Source organism: Rhinoderma darwinii, chromosome 10, assembly GCF_050947455.1.
Source record: "Rhinoderma darwinii isolate aRhiDar2 chromosome 10, aRhiDar2.hap1, whole genome shotgun sequence".
Taxonomy (NCBI): Eukaryota; Metazoa; Chordata; class Amphibia; order Anura; family Rhinodermatidae; genus Rhinoderma; species Rhinoderma darwinii.
The window spans coordinates 50504157-50524740 of NC_134696.1; the positions used below are offsets into that span (position 1 = coordinate 50504157).

At 44.6% G+C, this 20584-nt stretch overlaps 1 protein-coding gene across 10 annotated transcripts in view; it reads right to left on the reverse strand.

The window, feature by feature from the left end:
- CNOT3 (CCR4-NOT transcription complex subunit 3) overlaps positions 1-20584 on the reverse strand; it is a 96170-nt gene that overhangs the window by 34999 nt on the left and 40587 nt on the right. For 6 of the 10 annotated variants that reach the window (XM_075839898.1, XM_075839894.1, XM_075839902.1 and 3 more), the window contains exons 3-9: positions 18304-18334; positions 18126-18192; positions 17755-17853; positions 11612-11679; positions 5774-5848; positions 5465-5554; positions 3238-3366 (exon numbers count right to left, since the gene is read on the reverse strand). In XM_075839898.1, the coding sequence (XP_075696013.1) occupies positions 3238-3366; positions 5465-5554; positions 5774-5848; positions 11612-11679; positions 17755-17803 (411 nt within the window). In that variant the 5' untranslated portion in view covers positions 17804-17853; positions 18126-18192; positions 18304-18334. The remainder of the gene's footprint in view (positions 1-3237; positions 3367-5464; positions 5555-5773; positions 5849-11611; positions 11680-17754; positions 17854-18125; positions 18193-18303; positions 18335-20584) is intronic. The other 4 variants (XM_075839901.1, XM_075839899.1, XM_075839896.1 and 1 more) reach the window with 3 other exon arrangements.

The following is a 20584-nucleotide window of genomic DNA, read 5'->3' on the forward strand; positions in this document are numbered from 1 at the left end:
TGTTGCGTTCATTGCGGTGGAATCGCAGCAATTCTGCTGCAAAAAAACAACCGAACTCAGAAAAAAAATAAAAAAATCTTATACTTACTCAGAAGTCTGTTTCTTCCTCCAGGCTAGCCTCCTGGGACGACTACTGATCCCATGTAACCACTGCAGCCAATCACAGGCTGCAGCGACCTCCTGGGATAAGACATCATCCCAGGAGGCCGGCCTGAATGTTCAGCAGTTTTCCGCAGTGGACATTCCGGGTGAAAAACTGCACCATAATTTGATGCGGTTTTTCGCCCAGAATACCCTGCAGACACCGTGGCGGATACCAGATACCATGGCCCGGTACCAAAATGATCCACAGCCCGATATTGGTCCACAGCCCAGGGGTTGGAGATCACTGGTCTAGATGACCGATTCAGAAATACTGCGAGACTTCAAAACCTCGGCTTCAACAGCTACTCTGTTAAACGAAGCTGAGGTAAAGAGGGAGGGTAGAACAGCGGACATTGGTAAAGGACGTCAGGTTGTAGCGGAAGACGCCACAGTGAATCTGCGAGCAGAATGACGAGGCTAACATACTAGGCCCGGTGAAGCCAGTCTGGTGCTACTGCGGGAATATCCTTAAGTCTCTGACCCCCTTGAGAACTCTGGGCAGCAGCGGAAGGGGAGGAAACCGCTATAGAAGAGAGAACCGTTACCAATGATTGACTAGGGCGTCGACAGTCAAGGGATTCAGAGCCATGGCCTTGTAGACAAGATGCGAAGAGATCCAACTCTGGAGTACCCCACTTCTGGCAGGTCTGGCAAATCTATGGATGGAATGACCACTCCCCCATATCCAAATTCTCCTGAGAAAATCTGCAGCCCAGTGGTCCACTCCTGACACATTGACCACAGACCGGGATGAGACATGATTTTCCATTCAGTGCTTACACATTGCTGCCCGACTCCTGGAACCGCACCTTGAGGATATGTTCACATGGCCTATTTTCAGCCGTTGTTTGGAAAGCGTTCAGCCATCTGCCCATTGCAATGGGAAAAACGACGTTCCATTCCCACAGGGCTTTTTTTACGTGGCCGTTTTTAAGAAACGACGTATAAAAAAATAAAATAAAAGTTCTGTCTCAATAGAAAAACAGCTCCAAAACGGCCCTAAAAAGCTGCATCAAAAAATGCCTGATGCATAAAAAACGGCTGAAAATCAGGGGATGTTTTCCTTTTGGAAATAGCTCCATATTTTACAGCCGTTTTTTGTTTAGCAAGTGAATATACCCTAATGGTTCAGATAGCCAACCACTGTGGAACCTGACTGGACGGTCCTGGAGAAGTGGAGTTCTATGCAAGAGGGTTAAGAAGATGGTCCTCAATTCCAGAAGAATGATCTGGAGCAGTGCTGCCCTGATTTGTGTGAAGAGCGAACACCACCTTCCAACCCGAGATGACAAGCCAATGGAGGGGAAAGAAGGCCTGTCCCGGAAAGTAGGCATGGGAGGTTACCCACCAGAGCAACTCATGACGAACCCATAGGGGAAGGAGGATCGACTTGTCCAGAAAATCCTGAGATTTGTTCCAGCGCATGAGGATAGCCATCTGTAGAGGTCTCGTGTGAAATTAGGCATAGGGGATGGCCTCAAAGGCCCAACACTTGTATGCAAAAGTGGATAAAACAGGGAGTATCCTGGCGAAAAAAAGAGCCACCCCAGCTTAAATGGCTGACTATGTTCACTGGGGGGGGGGGGGGTGCTGTGGCTGTCCTTGGTGTGCAAGATCATTCCCAGGAACTCCATGCATACAATCTCTCTCGGTTGACAATCTATCCAGTTCTCTGCAAGTTGTTCAGGGTGATGCAGGGGCTGGAAAGATTATCCTCTCTGGAGAGGGCCTTCACCAAGAGGTCGTCCAGGTAAGGGTTGACAGAAACTCCCCTGATGCGGAGGAAGACTGTAACAGTCACCAGGACCTTGGTGAAGACACTCTAACCAGTGGCGAAACCAAAGGAAATGAAAACCAGCTGTAAATTGAAGGAGAAACTGGTGGATAGGTATCTGGAGGTAGGCAATGCAGTTGGCGATGGGAGAAAGGTACTCGCCCTGTCCAAGCGAGGTGATCGCGGACTGCAGGAAACTCCATCCGAAACCTTCAAGCACGTACAAAGCAATTTAACTTCCTCAAGTCCAAATCGGCCTGTCTAACCTGTCCAAGTACAGGAGACTTGAGAAGCAGGTTGGGTCTGCCTCCTACAGACACTGAATAGTCTAGTGTCTGTGGGAAAGATATGGTCTGGCTGGGTGGAGCCAACACTTTTTCCCTACCTATTGTCAACCTTCTAGTGGCAAGAGACTTTACCCATGGTGCTGTATCCCCAATGACATGAATGAAAAAGTGGGAATTAGTTTCCATGGTAAAAAAAACAACAAAACATTCCTATCATTGCAGATAAACTATAACAACTTGCCGCTAAGTACCAGCGTTCCAGTAGAGAAAAATATTAGAATGCAGAATGAGAGTACATTGGCCAGCTATAAAACCAATTATTTACAAAGAAAGATTAAGCAATTTAGCAGTTCAGGGCCAGTAGGCCACATTTATTAAAAGTGGCGTTATTTTAGCCAAAGATAAAGCTAGATTGTCCATCTATGGTTTAACAAATCTTAAAAAGGGGTTCTCTGGGTATTTTATATTGATGGCCTATACATAGGAAATGTCATCAATAGTAGATTGAGGATCTGACTCCCGGCAACCCTGCTGATCAGCTGACTAAAGGGGCTGCAACTACAAATGCTGCAGCCTCCTCAATGTTTACCATGCATAGCGCCGTAGACATGCATAGTGGCTGTGCACGGGATTGCAGCTTAGTCTCTCAATCACTTGAATGGGAACAGAACTAGAATCCCAGGCACAGCAGCTACAGATGTGTAAAGTGCTGTACCTGGTTAGCTATGAAAAGGCCAGAGTTCGTAGCTGCAGTCCCTTCAGTCAGCTGATTGGCCCGGATAACCCCTTTAAGACCCACGCACACAAATCTATCGGTTCATATTGTACCTTCCAGTGTCTGATTTAATACCATTTTTTTTCCTCACGGATTATTATGGAATCTGTGAAGGAATTTTTTTTGCCATGTTCCATCACATGCCACATTATTATTTGGAATATGGTACCGTATACAGTAATACAGAACAATTGGGACGTCATGTGGCGCCATGCAGATTCCCTGCATGAGCCCTATATTATTTTGAAGAATCTTACCGTTAACCACTGTCCAACCTCTTCCTTCTCCTTCTGAGCGGGGTCAACCTTCTGAGCAAGACCAAGCCCTTCCTTTGAGTATGCTTTCGTCTTTGTTTCACGTTCTACCACTTTGAACCTCTCCATTTGCTGTAAGTGAGAAGAAACCTTACATCAGCCATAAGATAAAAGTAATGAAGAATTTAGATTTGCTGTTTAACTTAGGAGGAAGATGTCTAACCACCAACACTCTTATATTAACCCCTTAACGACTGCCAATAGAGCTTTTCACGGCGGCCGTTAAGGGTACTTATGCCAGAGCGCCGCCTTTTCACGGCGCTCTGACCTAAGCCCGACACGGGTGTCCTGTGCCTGCTAAAGCGGGTGTCAGGCGGTCTAAAGCGGGAGTTCTAAAGACAGCCGGGCACAAACTCTAACGGGCGGGCTCGATGTCAACATCGCATCCAAGTGGTTTTGGAGAAAGGGAGCTGCCACTCTCCCCTCATCCTGCACAGGGAGCCGATGGCTTCTATGGCAGTCGGGGGCCTAGCAAAGGCCTCCAGGTCTGCCTGTAGTGGATGCCTGAGGCATGACCTTTCAGGTGCCTGTCAGTTTTACACTGACCGGCAATAATACGCTGCAATACAGAAGCATTGCAGTGTATTATAAAAGCGATCAGAAGACCGCATAGTGAAGTCCCCTAGTGAGACTAAAAATAAACTTCTCAAAAAGTTTATAATAAATAGGTAAAAATCTGAAATAAAAAATAAAATAAAAAACCCACTTTTCCCTTATAAAATACTTTAATATGAACAAAAAAAAATATTTAAAACATTACACATATTTGGTATCGCCGCGTCCGTAACGACCCCACCTATAAAGCTATTACGTTATTTAAACCGCACTGTGAACGACAAAAAATGAAATAAAAAACATTGCCAGAATTGTCGTTTTCTGTTCATCCTGCCGTCAATTTAAAAAAAAAAAAAAAAAAGTGATCTAAAAGTCGCATGTACTCTAAAATGTTAGCAATAAAAACTAGAAGTCGTCCCGCAAAAAACAAGTCCTCATACAGCTGCATCGGCGGAAAAAAAAAATGTCTCTTAAAACATGGCAACACAAAAACAAATAATTTTGAAAAAAAAAGTCTTTACTGTGTAAAAGTAGTAAACCATACAAAATCTATATAAGGCTAGGGCTACATGGTGACATCAAGTCGCACACAAAAAACTGACTTGTTGTCGCACAACTACTTTATGGTGGTTGTGATTCGCATTCGGTTTAGGCATTGCAACATGGAAGACACCTAAAAAAAAATACTATTATTTTATATTAGAAGTCTATACAGGCCATGTCGCCTGCGACTTGCGAGTCGCGTTAAGTCGAGTATCTTAGTGCGACCAAATTCACAATCATTACTTGTGCTGTCGCATTGCGATTTGATCACCGCGTGGCCCATGCCTTAATCACAAAATTTAAGATCTTGTCATAAAAGGGAAACTCCATATGGAGAAGAATCCTTCATAACTAATAAACTAAAAACAGGTGATACACCTGCCCAATATTGCCAAGTATAATGTCTTACGGGGGCGGTCTCATGAACCCCTGTCCATATGCTATAATAGGGCATATGGATGACATACATCAGCCGCTAAGTAAAAGTAGCTCCCACTCTGGCGGACCTGGCCCATTAATGTATTACATGGTCGGCCATTAATTACAATGTAACACTACATCTATGACTGGCTGCCACTTCCCCAAAAATTACCAGCTAATTGCTCGCCCCTGTCTAGAACTCGGATACCATTTACTTCTAGTACCCCCTCCTAATATGTCAATCTTAATACCGTATAAAGGAGCAAATTTACCAAGACTGGCGTTTCATACGCCAGTATTAGCTATCTGTTCCACTGAAGTAAGATGCGGGGAGTAAAGAAGCAAAGAGGAGCGGCGAGGTGAGCATTCATAACTTTATTTTATGTTTTTATCCTCCAATGAGTGGGGCAGTCTGATATCTGATGAAATTTGTTGGGCCAAACCTCACCACGCCCCCTTTCAAAAAGTCGCAAGGGCGATGTAAAGGAACCAAAAGGTCTACATTTTCACAGCAAATTAAGACTTTTGGGTCTTTTTGCGACTCTTCTATGCGTAAAAAGATTGATAAACTTGCTTCTATGTGTTCTGCTTCTTTCAACATAAAAACACCACAAAAACCAACTACAACATGATCAACACCACTTTTCTTTACCGTTTCTATTAGTTTTCGATTTTCAATAAGCTGCCTCTTGTCTTTGATCTCATTGGATGCCACCCAAGTCTTTATTTGGTCCCGCAATCTCTGCAATAGGGTTAGAAACATTAGCACAATTTTTTTTTCAGAAGACATTCACATTAGGTCACCTGCACAGCTACAATCTGTCCCTATAATTGGAAACCTGAAGCCTTCCTTCAATGTTATCAGAGTAAAAGACTTAAAGCCAAAACAATTAATACTCATTTTCTTCAGTTTATTGTGTCATAAAATAAATAAAATGCAATACACTCCTACTAAACCAACCTGTAGCTTCTTTATCTCCTTTTTCAAGTCAGCTTCATACTTTTCTTTCTGATTGGCATTTGCTGCATTGTGTAGCTGTGTTAAAGAAAACAAAATGAAGAGAAACATTAAAGGTCTTAACCCTTTCAGGAGGAACGAGGAAATTTTGGTTTTGGATTTTTGTACTCTTTGTAAAATCTTTTTCTCATTGCATTCATTGGGGAACACAGCACCATGGGTATAGGCCCTTGCCACTAGAAGTCTCACACTAGTTAGGAAAGGTCTTGGTTCCACCCAGGCAAGCAATACCCTTCCCCCCCAGACGCTAGCCAAATGAAATTGTACAGGAGCAGTAGATGAAGAAACCAATACAAAAAAAACAAACCATATCAGCGAGAACTACAGGTCCCGAGCCTGGAACAAACCCCCAAAATATGGGTGTGATCTGTGTCTCCCAATGAATACAATGAGAAAAAGATTTTACGGCAAGTACAAAAATCCTATTTTCTCGTTAATATCATTGGAAGACAACAGCATTGGCAGTCTTATAGTAGTCCCAGAGGGCGGGAAGAAAATTAAAAAGGAAAAAGAACAGCCATGTTGCCTGCAAAGTCTTGCAACCCAGACTGGAATCAGGAAGCCAAAGAATGAATCTGGTGAAGATGTGCACTGAAGCCCAGGTAGCAGCCATCCCGACCTCCGCAATTAAAGCTTGATTACTGACTGCCCAGGAGGCACCAACAGCCCTAGTAGAAATGGCAGTGACCCGAAGCGGGAGGAACGTTACCCATAGACTGGAAAGGCTTCCGAAATCACAGACCTGATCCAACATGCAATGGTGCCCTCGGATGCTGCCAATCCCTTGTGTGGCCCTTTAGGAATGACAAATAGACAACCGGAGCGCTGAAACTACTGTATCGCAGTCAGATAGGCGCGGACTGCGCTCACGACATGGCAATGCGGAGCCTGTACCCTCAGATGAGATGGGTAGGGTCAGCAGGAAGGAAGAACAATCTGTTCATTAATTTTTAAGACAGAGACGACTTTTGGGAGGAAGAATGGAACAGGTCGGAACATCTTCTCGCTACAGATGACCAAAAAGGGGACTTGCAGGACATGGCAGCCAGTTCGGAAACCTATCTGACGGAGGGGACAGCCAGGAAAGCAACCTTTCAGGAAAAGAGTTGAAGCAAAATGTCCTTTAGGCCAGGTTCCCACGGGTTGGATACACTTCGTAAAAACAGCGGTGTATATCCGTGCGGTTTTACAGACTTAATTTCCGATGCGGAAAGCAGCGCTTGGGGAAAAAAAAAAAAAGAAAAAAAAGTTGGTACTTACCCCCTCCCTCTTCTCCTACGATTACGTTGCAGGCCATGTGACGCTGCAGCCTGTGATTGACTGCAGTGATCACATGGGATGTAACGTCATCCCAGGAGGCAAGACTACAAGAAGAAAGAGGACGTTCTGGGTAAGTAGGATTTATTTATTTTTCCCATAGTTGCGATTTTTGGGTCTTTTTTGCGGCGAATATGCTACAAAAGTCGCAACACTTGATTTTCTGTTACAGGATTAGCATCCCCATTGAATTCAATGGGAAAATCCCGCGACGGAAAAATCAATAAAAATGCAGCATAAATTGAAATGCTGCGGAATTAAATTCTGCACCGCAGGTCAATTTAGTAACGTTTAATTTTTTTTCCGCAGCGTGGGCATGAGATTTTCTGAATGCTGCTACGGTAAATGCTGCGGAAATTTCTGTACAGAATTCAGTTAGACATTCTGCAGTGTTTACGCTACGTGGGAACCCGGCCTTGGGGTTCAAAAGCCCTCAAAACCAAAGGCTCAGTGGGATGCCCGAAGGGAGGGACCATCTGAGCCATCCCCACTTAAAAACGAAGGGCCAAAGTTCACTGAAAAATTATGGATAGAGCAACCTGACCCTTAAAGGAAGACAATTCAAGTCCTAGAGCAAGACCTGACTGCCAGAAGGACAAGGTCATAAGTGTGTAACATACCATTGGATGGAAACTAAGAGAAATAAGTCTTCCTTGTACGGTGGCACACCTTGGCTGATTGAGGTTTCCTGGCCTTCAACATAGTCTAGATGTGGCCCTCAGAGCCACGACTTCAACAGTCAATGCTGTTAAATGCATCGTAGTCAAAAATGGGGTGGAACAGCAGACAATGGGAAAAGAGGTCAGTTAAAGTTGAAGGACACCATGGTGCGCTCGCGAGCTGTTTGACTTGATCGGTGTCCCAGGCCGAAGAGGCCTGTCAGGAGCCACCAGGAGACCCCTTCCTCAGATCCAGTCTTTCTTTGAGTTGTCAGTCTGAGTTATGACCAGGCGTCCCAGGAGAAGGAAGGTCCAATGGTAGAGGACCAGGAAGATTGTCAGGTGAATCAGCCTGTCTAGAGAGTTCTGAGACTTGTTCCATCACGAGAGGATCATATGCGCATATGAAACGGCTTCGTAGGTCAACACCATCCTGCCCAGCACCCGTATGCAAAAGAGGATCAAAGTGGAAGCGTTTCCGGCGAAGGGCCACCTCATCCTGTAGGGTCTTGGTATTGTCCTCTGGGAGATGGACCCTTGCAGACCTGGTGTTGAAGTTCATTACCAGAAGCTTCATGCTCTGAGTTGGCACCAAGTAGGATTTCTCCTTGTCAATGATACATCCGAACCTTTCCAGCGTGTCCAGAGTGATTTTGAGACTAAAGATTGTCCTGTCCGGGGAATGCACTTTAACAAGAGGATGTCCAGGTAAAAGTAGACAGCGACTCCCCTGGCACAGTGAAGCACTATTATAGTTGCCAGGACCTTGGTGAAGTACCATGGAGAGCCCGAAGGGGAGGGTGACAACATTTTGAGAACCCAGTGCGTAAAGAGATGTGAAAAGATTTGAATAGAATACCTAGTAACGACAAGCTGGGAAAATAACCTTCTGCAGAAGAAGCGAATGAATAGCCCGGAAGAATGCCGAAGCACGATCCGATTAGCAAGTTTAGAGAAAAGATTTCTGGGGAAAAGGTTGAGAAATATTTTGTAACCTGTCGACACCACCTCCCGAGCCCAGGCATTGCCCACATGTCCTAAACAAGTCTCCTGAAAGGAAAGCAGTTGTCTCCACCACTCGGACAGCTGTAGTATCAAAGTCTGCATGCCAGCGGTCAGTTCAAAATCTTGCTCGGATTCTGATTCCAAATCGGAGTATATGCTGGAGGAAAGGGACGGATTCTGGTTGGAAGCAGCTTTTCCATTGGCCCTAACAGGGGACCCTTGGAGGAAACCTGAGGAGGAGCGGGACTTGTCTCTGGTACTTCTGCGCCTCTTCTGTTATCTACCACTAGAAGTAGACCGTGTATTATCGTGGGGAAAGGAAGGATGGGCATTTGGACGCTAACTGGGAAGGCAAGCGCTCCAAAGACTCAAGCATGGTTTAGGAGAGTCTGGAAATGTCCCCTAAAGCCTGAGCAAAGGAATTCATCCATTCGGGGGGTGCCACATCATGGAGAAAGGGGGGTGTAGCATCATGGATTGTAGAAAATAAGGGCAGAATGGAGAAGGCTGGTCGCATGTAAAACCTTTTATTACAACTGCAGGCATAGTATGTTGCCATACCCGGCGCCGGCTGCCTGATGGGATCCTCCTGAAAAGACATGTCAAGCCGGAGGAGGAACAGAAGAAGACCAACAGACAAACAAGAGTGTCTGAGGGGAAAAGTGATTCCCTTGGGTAGCTGCAACTATGAAGTGACCCCTTACAGAAAACTGACAATTCAGCCCGAAGGCTTAACTACCAGACCCCTGGCGCGGTGAACCTCTGGACAAGGGATTGGAGCGACGGAAGAGACTGGAAAATGGCTCCTGGAGAAAAAGCTGGGAAATAACTCCTCTATGCAGAAGTGATGGGAAATAGCGCCGGCACACGGAGTCTGTGTATAACAACGCTGCGGGAAGAGGAAGGACTGCCACCCGAGAAGCCCACGTTTGGGAAACGGACGCTCTGCTCCTACGCCTGCCTCCTCAGGATACTCGCACCAGACAGCCAATAAAAACTATTTAATTGGCCTTCCCAGATCACCAGGGGGCATTGCATAAATGGCCATCCTGGAGAATTGCGGCCTAACGCTAAAAACCAAGCCAGGGGACTGGAATGAGAACACGGCCTGCAGCGATGACGGGACGAGTCGCAAAAGGTGCACGACGACGCAGCACGGCACTCGTTCCCTTACCGCTAGAAGGAACAGTATGGGCCGAATATGTGGAGATGGTGGAAGAATTTTTCCTCAAGGTACTTCTACATAGGGTACTCACCACCCCAATAAAGCATGTCCCCCTCAGATAGAAGTATACCTCCTGATAAGACAGTCTCCAGTGGGGACTTATACTTACCTTCCGTGGTTTTCAGGTATGCACAGGGTCAACTCGCACGTATAGTGTTTTAACTGGCACTTTGTCTGCGGATGCAGAATCATAGCCTAGGTGACCAGCAGTGAGGAAAACGCAGTACAGAAAATTGCCTGGTTTCCTGGAGGGTTAAAGAGGAGAAAAATAAAATAAAACTTAAATAAAAAAGCAGACCCGACTATCCAGTGTCTGTGGTAATGGCAGAGCCAAGAATTTTTCTATCTACTGTCAGCCTCCTAGTGGCAAGGGCTTGTTTAACAGCACAAAATGTAGTAGAACAAATGCCAACAAACAAAAAAAAAAAAAGAAGAAAACTCTAAATTTTATGAGTTTTTCATAATGGATGAATGCATTACAAAAAAAAAAGTCTTCCCCTTTATTATCCTTTTTGGCAGTTAACCTTAAAGGGGTTTTCCCGTCTTAGCCAAAGCTGGGACCCGCACCTATCAGACATTTATGGCATATATTATGGATATGCCATAAACGTCTAAGATGGGAAAACCCCTTTAAAGGACTAAATCACACAAATGTATAGAAAATAGTTTGTTTTGCGTCCTCAAAAAACAGATGTTTCTTCATTCGGGTCATGTCCGTATGAGGTCCATACTTGACATCCGGATTTCATTTTTTTTTTCACATCCACAAAAATGTATCCGTGAAATATTGATGCAATGCATACAAATGGTGTCTGTATGCATTATGTTTTGTTTGGGTCTCCATTGACTTCAATGGACGAACCTCCTGCGCAACTCGGATGCCAATGGTGCATGCTGAGAATTTTTTCCCTCACGGATCATGTGTCCGTGTGAATTGGGCCATTGAGTATTGCGGGTCCAGGTGCTGTACATTGTAGACTAGGACAGCACATAGACAGAAAATAAACGAATGTGAGTAAACAGTTTCCATTCTAATTATATAAAGTCCTTCAGACTCCATAGCAAGTGCTCTTTTTGCTAGACAGAACCTAATAAGTTTGGGCTACTGCGTAGCAACAAGCACCATAACCAGCAGGTGACATACTCAATGCTGATGTGGAAGTCTCATCAGCCAACGTATCGCAGAAGCACGGGTGTTGATAAAACACCAACAGATCTTTCGCTCATTCATTTTCCAAAGGAAAATAGCCACTAGTCTCTAGTGCAGTAATCTCCAACCTGTGGCTCTCCAGCTATTGCAAAACTACAACTCCCAGCATGCCCTGACAGTCAGTGGTTGTCAGGTAATGATGGGAGTTGCAGTTTTGCAACAGCTGGAGAGCTACAGGTTGGGGAACACTGCTCTAGTTGTCTGGATTTTAATGAAATGTTACACCACAGAAGGTCTACATAAAGAGTCACACTACATATTTTACAGCTCTCTAATGCAATTGTTGTCGGAGTCTGCTATACAAACATTGTCAACTGTTGTGCCACTTTTGTTTAAAAAAGCATAAAACAAATATAGAATTTTACCTTTTGCCAAATGTCTTCAAACTGCTCCACTCCCTCGGACACCTTTTTCAAACACCGATCAATCTCGCCTGAAAGTGGTGTCATACACGAGAAAGTGTTTTCAACAAGGCAGGAACAGTGGAAACAAAAAAGTCACTGAAATATCTTAAATGTGTATTCAGATGTAGTGGTTGAGGTGCAGTTAGGCTGGGTTCACACGACCTATTTTCAGACGTAATGGAGGCGTTTTACGCCTCGAATTACACCTGAAAAAACGCCCCTAATACACCTACAAACATCTGCCCGTTGCTTTCAATGGGAATTACAATGTTCTGTTCCCACGAGCCTTTATTTTACACTTCGCTGTCAAAAAACGGAGCGTAAAAAGACACTCCGTAAAAAGAAGTGCATGTCACTTCTTGAGGCGTTTTTTGGAGCTGATTTTCCATGGAATACTATGAAAAACGCCTCAAAAAACGTCTGAAAAGAAGCCTCAAAAGAAGCTCCAAATTTCATTCTCAGCTTCAAAACCGCCTGAAAATCAGAGGCTGTTTTCTCTGAAATCAGATACGCATTTTTCAGACGTTTTTTGTTAAGCGTGTGAACATACCCTTAGAAAGCACATTAAAAAAAACAAAAAAAACCCACAGACAAACAACAAAGCATCCAAGAACCACATACGCTTTTAGCGTGAAATTATGCATTTTTCGATGCGGTTGCAGTAAAAAACACAACTGCATCAAATTGCTGTAAAAATGCATTTGGTTTTAACACGACGTCTGAATACACCCTTAGGCCGGATTCACACGAGCGTGTTCAGTCCGTGATATACGGTCCGCCGCATTTCCTGGACTGAGCACACACACTGCAGGGAGCTGGGCTCTTATTGTCATCGTTATCTATGACGCTAGGGGACCCTGCCTCTCCGTGAAACTACTGTCCAGTACGTGACAGTTTTCCCGCAGCGAGGCAGCGACTTCTAGCGTCATAGATAACGATAATAAGGGCCCAGCTCCCTGCAGTGTGTATGCTCAGTCCAGGAAATGTGGCCGACCTGCGGACCGTATATCACAGACTGAACACGCTCGTGTGAATCCGGCCTTAAGCACAATATCCAAGCCTTTCATTTAAATAGTTCTTCTATGTAACACGTTATTAAAGAGGCTCTGTCACCACATTATAAGTGGCCTATATTGTACATGATGTGATCGGCGCTGTAATGTAGATTACAGCAGTGTTTTTTATTTAGAAAAACGATCATATTTGACGGAGTTATGACCTATTTTGGCTTTATGCTAATGAGTTTCCTAATGGACAACTGGGCGTGTTTTACTTTTTGACCAGATGGGCCTTGTACAGAGGAGTGTATGACGCTGACCAATCAATGACCAATCAGCGTCATACACTTCTCCCCATTCATTTACAGAGCACATAGCGATATAGCTATATCACTATGTGCAGCCACATACTGAAGTGTCCGGACAGTGAATATACATTACCTCCAGCCAGGACGTGAGGTCTATTCAGAATACAGACACTTCGCTAACGTTTGTGTGAGATTTACAGCAAGGCAAGCGTAATCTAGTTTTAAATTACAGTTTACAGCGTAATCTCGTGAGATTCCGCTTGCCTTCACAAACGTTAGCGAAGTGTCAGGATTCTGAACAGACATCACGTCCTGGCTGGAGGTAATGTATATTTACTGTCAGGACACTGCAGTAACGTACGTGTGTGTGTGTGTGTGTGTGTGTGCACATAGCGATATAGCTATATCACTATGTGCTGTGTAAATGAATGGCGAGAAGTGTATGACGCTGATTGGTCACTGATTGGTCAGCGTCATACACTTCTCTCCACAACGCCCACTTGGTCAAAAAGTAAAACATCCCCAGTTGTCCAATAAGAAACTCATTACCATAAAGCTAAAATAGGTCATAACTCTAAATAAAAAACACTGCTGTAATCTACATTACAGCGCCGATCACATCATGTACAAGATAGGCCACTTATAATGTGGTGACAGAGGCTCTTTAACATATAATGCGAGACCACAGCAGTCATTGAAATACGTAACGTTTAGTCATATATTTTTCCCTGTTGCGAAAATGTAGCAATACATGTCAGCCATTTAAATGAATTAGAATGGTAGGTATACACAGAGGGAATTCATACATTTCTCTATGCCAGTTTTCTGGCGTAGAAAGGGGCTCAGAGCAGCCCGACACATTTACATTTTTTATTTTGGAAAAAGTGGAATGGATGGCGCACGGGCTTGGCAGTTGCAGAGCAACTGTGGCTCACGGTCAGCCGAATGATGCGACACATTTATTAATAGGAATTTGTCTCTTACTCAGGCCCCATGCACACGAACGTAAAAACGCCCGTAATCACGGCCCGTAATCACGGGCCCATAAACTTCTATTGGCCACGGGTACCTCCCCATATGCTTACGGGAAGGTGCCCGGGCCGTTGAAAAATATAGAACATGTCCTATTTTAAGGCGTAATTACGGCACGGGCAGGCCCATAGAAGTCTATGGGGCTCCCGTAATTACGGGTGACTACGTGTGTGCACCCGTAATTACGGGAGCGTTGCTAGGCGACGTCAGTAAATAGTTACTGTCCAGAGTGCTGAAAGAGACTGATCGGCAGTAACTCTTTCAGCACCCTGGACAGAAACTACCGATCACAATATAGATCAACCTGTAAAAAAATAAAAAAGACATTAATACTTACCCAGAACTCCCTGCTTCTTCCTCCAGTCCGGCCTCCCGGGATGACGTTTCAGCCCATGTGACCGCTGCAGCCAATCACAGGCTGCAGCGGTCTCATGGCCTGCCGTGTCATCCAGGGAGGTCGGGCTGGATGTCAAGAGAGGGACGCGTCACCAAGGCAACGGCCGGGTAAGTATGAATTTCTTTTACTTTTTCTGCGGAAAGGGCTGTCCCTTCTCTCTATCCTGCACTGATAGAGAGAAGGGCTGCCGATTAGTGCAGTGCAATTTTGCAGCGAAAACGTGCCCGTAAATACGGGTGGAATACGGGTGACACCGGACCCGTATTTACGAGCACGGGTCCGTAAATACTGGTGCAATACGGGTCGAATACATGTGACCAAGGACCAGTATTTACGGGAGGACAAAAATACGTTCGTGTGCATGAGGACTAAATGTGTTGCATCTTACGCCTACGAATTATTTATTAAAAGGAACCGGTCAGCTCTTATTTGCCAAAAAACTGGTCGCAGCATTTGGTAGGTATTGTAAAACTAATGATCCTGTTCTTGCCATTTTAGCCTGCTCAACTCCACCCCGATTTAGGATGAGAGCGACGTGGCCATAGCGTGCCGACGTCAATTCTGATCAAGATGGCAGAGTTGAGCAAGCTAAGATGGCGAGAGCAGGGGCACTTGCGGGGAAATGGACTGCCCAAGTGGCACTTGTAGTTTAATTTGCATACGGCAATATAGTCGTTTTCTGGACAGACAAGGTAATACAAACCAAACAGAAGGTAAGTAGGCACACAGTTTTACAAGACCTGTCAAACGCTGGGACCAGTTTGGTAGGCAAATAAGAGCTGCCAGGCTTCATTTGAGGCAGTCATATAAAATAAGCTGGTCTTAAAGAGTATCTAAACGTTCAACAAACTTCTAGCATGTCATAGTGACATGTCAGAAGTCTTGATTGGTGGAGGTCCGATCACTGAGACCCCCACCAATCGCTAAGACGAAGCAGCAGAATTGCTCGTGTGAGCGCTGAGCCGCTTCGTTTCTGTTCGGCTTTTTCCGGAATGCCGACGTAGTGGTGTACGGGTTCAATAAAAAGTCTGTGAGCGCGTACACCGCTACATCAGCTTTCCGGAAAAAGCCGAACAGAAACGAAGCGGCTGAGCTCTCACACGAACACTTCTGCAGCTTAATTTTAGCGATTCGTGGGGGTCTCAGTGCTCGGACCTCCACCAATCAAGACTTCTGACATGTCAGAAGTTTGTTGAACGTTTAGTTAGGAGCCTCACACACGAGCGTGTTTGGTCCGTGATATACGCTGAAAACATGATTACAGTACGGGAAAGTTCTCCAGCAGCGAGGCAGTGACACCTAGCATCATAGATAACTATGATGCTAGGAGCCCGACTCCCTGCAGTGTGTTCGGTCCATGAAATGCGGCCGACGTATGGACCGTACACGGACCAAAGCGCTCGTGTGTGAGAGGCCTTACCCTTTAAAGGTCTTCCCCATAGCATTTTTTGTGCTGCTTTTCCTGTTTTTTTAAGCACTGAAAGCTATGTAGCCAGTTGTTAGCTGAAAATCTTTAATGAAATATAAAACGCACAACAAACAATGCATTTTTGTTTGTGCCGTTATTCTGGCATTTTGGTGCATTTTTTGGGATTCAGTATGCTCTAAGTATGGTGTTTTTTTGTCTGGCATTTTTCCCAAAGGCGTTTCGATAGGACTTGAAAAACGCATGTTACAGGTGTAATTAATAAATAAAAAAATAATAATGCCAGAACACCACCACAAACAAAAATGCATTGTTTGTTGTGCGTTTTATATTTCACTAAAGATTTTCAGCTGATTGTAAATAAAACAACAATAAAAGAAAATAATTATTTATTTATTTTTCTCTTTTTTTTTCTAAAACGCAGAAAAAGAAGGAGAAAAAAAAAATGAATTGTGCAAAAGGAGGCCTAATATGGCATATGGACACGGGTTGTCCTGATAAGACGACCCCTTAATTTACACATTTAAAGAAAAGGCTGCATTAGGTTCCATTCACTTGATGTGGTTGAAATGCGGTTAGAACTGAATTGAAAAACTCCATCCGAAAAACGTGTGCATTTTTGCCGCGATTTTGGTACATTTTTCCCAATGCGGCTGCGTTTGGCATCACGTCGTGGTAAAAACACATGCGTTTTTTTTTCAATGCAGTTCTAACCCTCCCCCCCTCAACCGCATCGCGTGAATGGACCCTTGGCATTGGATGTTTTGCGATAATTGCATAAAAACCAATTGAATACTCTCCTACAAATATCGCAGTAAGGCCCCCTGCACACGTCCGTAGCCGTAGTCCCGGTCCGTGATTACAGCTACGGCTGGCCGTGGACAGTCACCCACATTTGCGGGCCGTGCTCTTATAAACTATAGGAGCACAGTCTGTTTAAAAATAAAATAAAATAGGACGTCCTATTTTTTGCTGAGCCTTTCTACGGCCCAGACACCCTCCCGTAAATATACGGGAAGGTGTCCGTGGGCAATAGAAATTAACGGGTCCATACTTTGATCCGCAATTACGGTCCGTAATTGCGGATCAAAATGACAGCCATGTGCATTGTGCCTGGTCATATCGCATGTGATTTTACAGTCAGGCTTGATGCAACATCGCATAACATCGTGTGCAATTAATTGATGTGGCCACTTTTCACATGGCAGTATTTGGTCAGTATTTTGCAAGCCAAAACCAGGAGTGGTTCCAAGACACGGAAGAGGTACAAATCTTTCTATAAGGCCTGATTCACACGAGCCTATTTTATATCTGTATTAAGGACGTTAAAACAACAGCAGTCACACGGACCTACGTAATTCAGTCATGCGTGGTTTTTCACGCAGCGTGTCCGCTGCGTGAAAGTTACTGCAGGTCCTATTTTTGTGCGTTTTTGCAAACCACGCAGCCCATTGAAGTCAATGGGTACGTGAAAACAACGGACAGCACATGGACGTTATCCGTGTGCTGTCCGTGTATCACGCACCAGTTGCTAAAGGAAGGAGTAAAAAAAAAAACAGATTTTTTTTGCAGATGTAAAAAACGCATGACATACGGATGCGCGCAAATCTGAAACGCTCGTGTGAGTCTACCCTTACACTTTTTCTGCTTAATTCCTACTCCTGGTTTTGGCATACAAATAACGATGCAAAATACAGACCAAATACTGCCGTGTGAAAGAGATCTAAGGCCACTTTCACACTTGCGTATTTTTGTCAGTATTTGTAATCCAAAACCAGGTGTAGATACAAAACATGGAAGAGGTATAGATCTTTCCATTACACTTTATCTGTGCAGTTGCCACTTTTGGTTTTGGCTTACAAATACTGACCAAAATACTGCCGCGTGAAGGTGATTAAGAAAGTGTAAAAAAAAAATTAACTGTCAGACTTCTGTTTACGTACCAGCTTTGAAACCAAGTGACCTACCCTGTAGTTTTCTCTTATCCGCCATATTTCCTTCACTAGAGATGGGTTTTCTTCATACTTTATAAAGGTAGGATGCTGTGAAATAGAAGATACACTATTTTAGGCAAATTACTGGCTTAAAAATAAACATGCAGGTATTTAACAGATTTTTACATGCAACATTGTGTGATCAGCAAAACTTTGCTGCATTTTATGTACAGCACTTATGGGACAGTAATTGCAATGCTGACATTGATTTTGATATTTACAGAAGGGGCCGTACTACTTCTCTAGAAATATTAATTTTACAAATCACTGACAAGTGCCCAAATGTGAAAACTGACTCATTCTGGCTTCACTGCTTTTACCTTTCCACTTGCTCAGCAGAAGCCGAGAGACTTGATCACAGAGACCTGAGAGATACCAGATGATAGCCTAACAAAAAGAGAGAGACAAGGATCCTACTTAGCTTTCCTTCCATAATAACTGGATACGCTTCATTGTGCATGGACTAGGGAATAGGAACACCTGCTGAGATATACCTACCTACTTAGCAGGCACGATCCTATACTTGAAGCTGCAAGCAAGAGAAAATAGCCATCAGCTGAGGTCATTTCTGGTTACTAAATTTCTGTCAAAGTACTGGTAAATAATGCTATTGCCTTAGAAGAGATGTAGGTAAAGCTATTAGGGGACCTTGTTAAATGTTGCGCAGAAGACAAATAAAAACGTTAAAAAAGGAGAAAACTTTAACTTGGAGACTACAAAGATTAATAGAACATTAAAATAAAATGGAGGACTATCCCATTATAATCTTAGACTGAGTGAATGGGCAGTTTTTAATTCCCCACTTTTTTTTTCTTTAGATCCTATGCTGTTATGGCTTAAAGCACTCAGGTTTTGGGCTTTTCTGCTCCCCCCGTTTGTAAATGTAATATAAGGTAATGTAGTGATGTGTATTGACTTACCTGGTGCTGTATTTCACGGACCGCGTCTGCTGTAGAGACCAGATGTCAGTCTCTCTATGCAAGTCTAAAAGACTCACATCGAAGTCCTCATAGGCTTGCATTGGGAGCCTAACTTTTGGTCCTATAGTAGGCGCAGTAGAATACAGGCAGTCAGAATGAATATCAGGTGACCCTACGGCAGCCAGGAATGGAGCGCTGGCCCGTGAAATAAAGCACTATATAAGTCAATACACATCACTACGTTACGTTTACAAACAGGTGGGAAGGGGCGGAGAAACACAAACTTGGAGCGCTTCTTTAAAAAAAGCATCTAAACTTTTAGGGTATGTTCACACGGCGGGGGTCCGTACCGGCTGAAATTACGGGGATGTTTCAGCCTGAAAACATCCCCGTAATTTCAGCCGTACCGGCATGTGCAGGCGCTTGAACGCCGCGTCAATTACGGCCGTAATTAGCGCTGCTATTCATTGGAGTCAATGAATAGCGGCTCCAATTATGGCCAAAGAAGTGACAGGTCACTTCTTCTACGCGGGCGTCTATTTACGCGCCGTCATTTGACAGCGGCGCGTAAATATACGCCTCGTGTGAACAGACAAACGTCTGCCCATTGCTTTCAATGGGCAGATGTTTGTCAGCGCTATTGAGGCGCTATTTTCAGACGTAATTCGGGGCAAAAACGCCCGAATTACGTCCGTAAATAGGCCGTGTGAACATACCCTTACTGTGTGGGTAAAGTCAAAGGCTGAATTTGCACACGATAGTTTCTGCATTCATGTGGATTTGATCTCAAAGAGGGAGGAATATAGTGACATTCATAGGTTACAGTGTGTTGACGTGCAATTCTTGGTTGCCACGTGTGGTTTTAACGCGAATTACAGTGGTTCTGTAGTTGACAGATGGAGCTCAATAAAACCACGAAACCACAATAAAACTGCACATTGTTTTTGCCTTGCAGTTCTCAGCCTCGTGGCAACAACTGCCCTGCCTGAAACCGCTGTTAGCGGTATGGTCACATTCAGCAGGTTTAGTGCACAAACCTCTAACTGAAAATCAGTCCCATACATTAAAAAACATCTACAGTTGCCATTTTTTTCAAATTGTGTCTCTCGTTCGCCTCTTAGGGAGACACAGACCATGGGTATATGCTGTTGCCGCTAGGAGGCACGACTCATAAAAAAGTTAGTCAGTCTTGGGCTCTATTCACACGACAGGGTCCGAGTGTCGGCAGATAAAAAAAGGCCGTTTTGCATCCGTTCCAGGCCGGGTTTCCGTTTTTAACCCGTTTTGCAGCAGTTTTTTTCCTTGTCCATTTTAAAAACGGATAAATTTAATTTGTAAATTTTTTGCCACACACTTCACTCTGTAGATAATGCCACAGCCCCCTGTAGGTAGTGGCACACAGCCCCCCTTGTAGGTAATGCCACACAGCCCAGTGTAGGTAATGCCACACAACCCCCCTGTAGGTAATGCCACAGAGTCCCCCTGTAGGTAATGCAACAGTGCCCCCCCCCCTGTAGGTAATGCCACAGAGCTCCCGTGTAGGTAATGCCACAGAGCCCCCCTGTAGGTAATCCCACAGAGCCCCCCTGTAGGTAATGCCACAGAGCCCCCTGTAGGTAATGCCACACAGACCCCTGTAGGTAATTCTACACAGCACCCTTTTACATAGCAGCCCCCCCCGCCCCCCACCTTTATGTAGATAGCGCCACTGTAGGAGACCTTTCCAGAAGTCCCTGACTTCAATGTCCATATATGGACAGTGAAGTCAGGGACATCTCCTGGAGCGGAAACACCGGCCACAGCGCCGGGGATTCCGCTTCAGAAGTCCCTGACGTCACTGTGTCCATATATGGACAGTG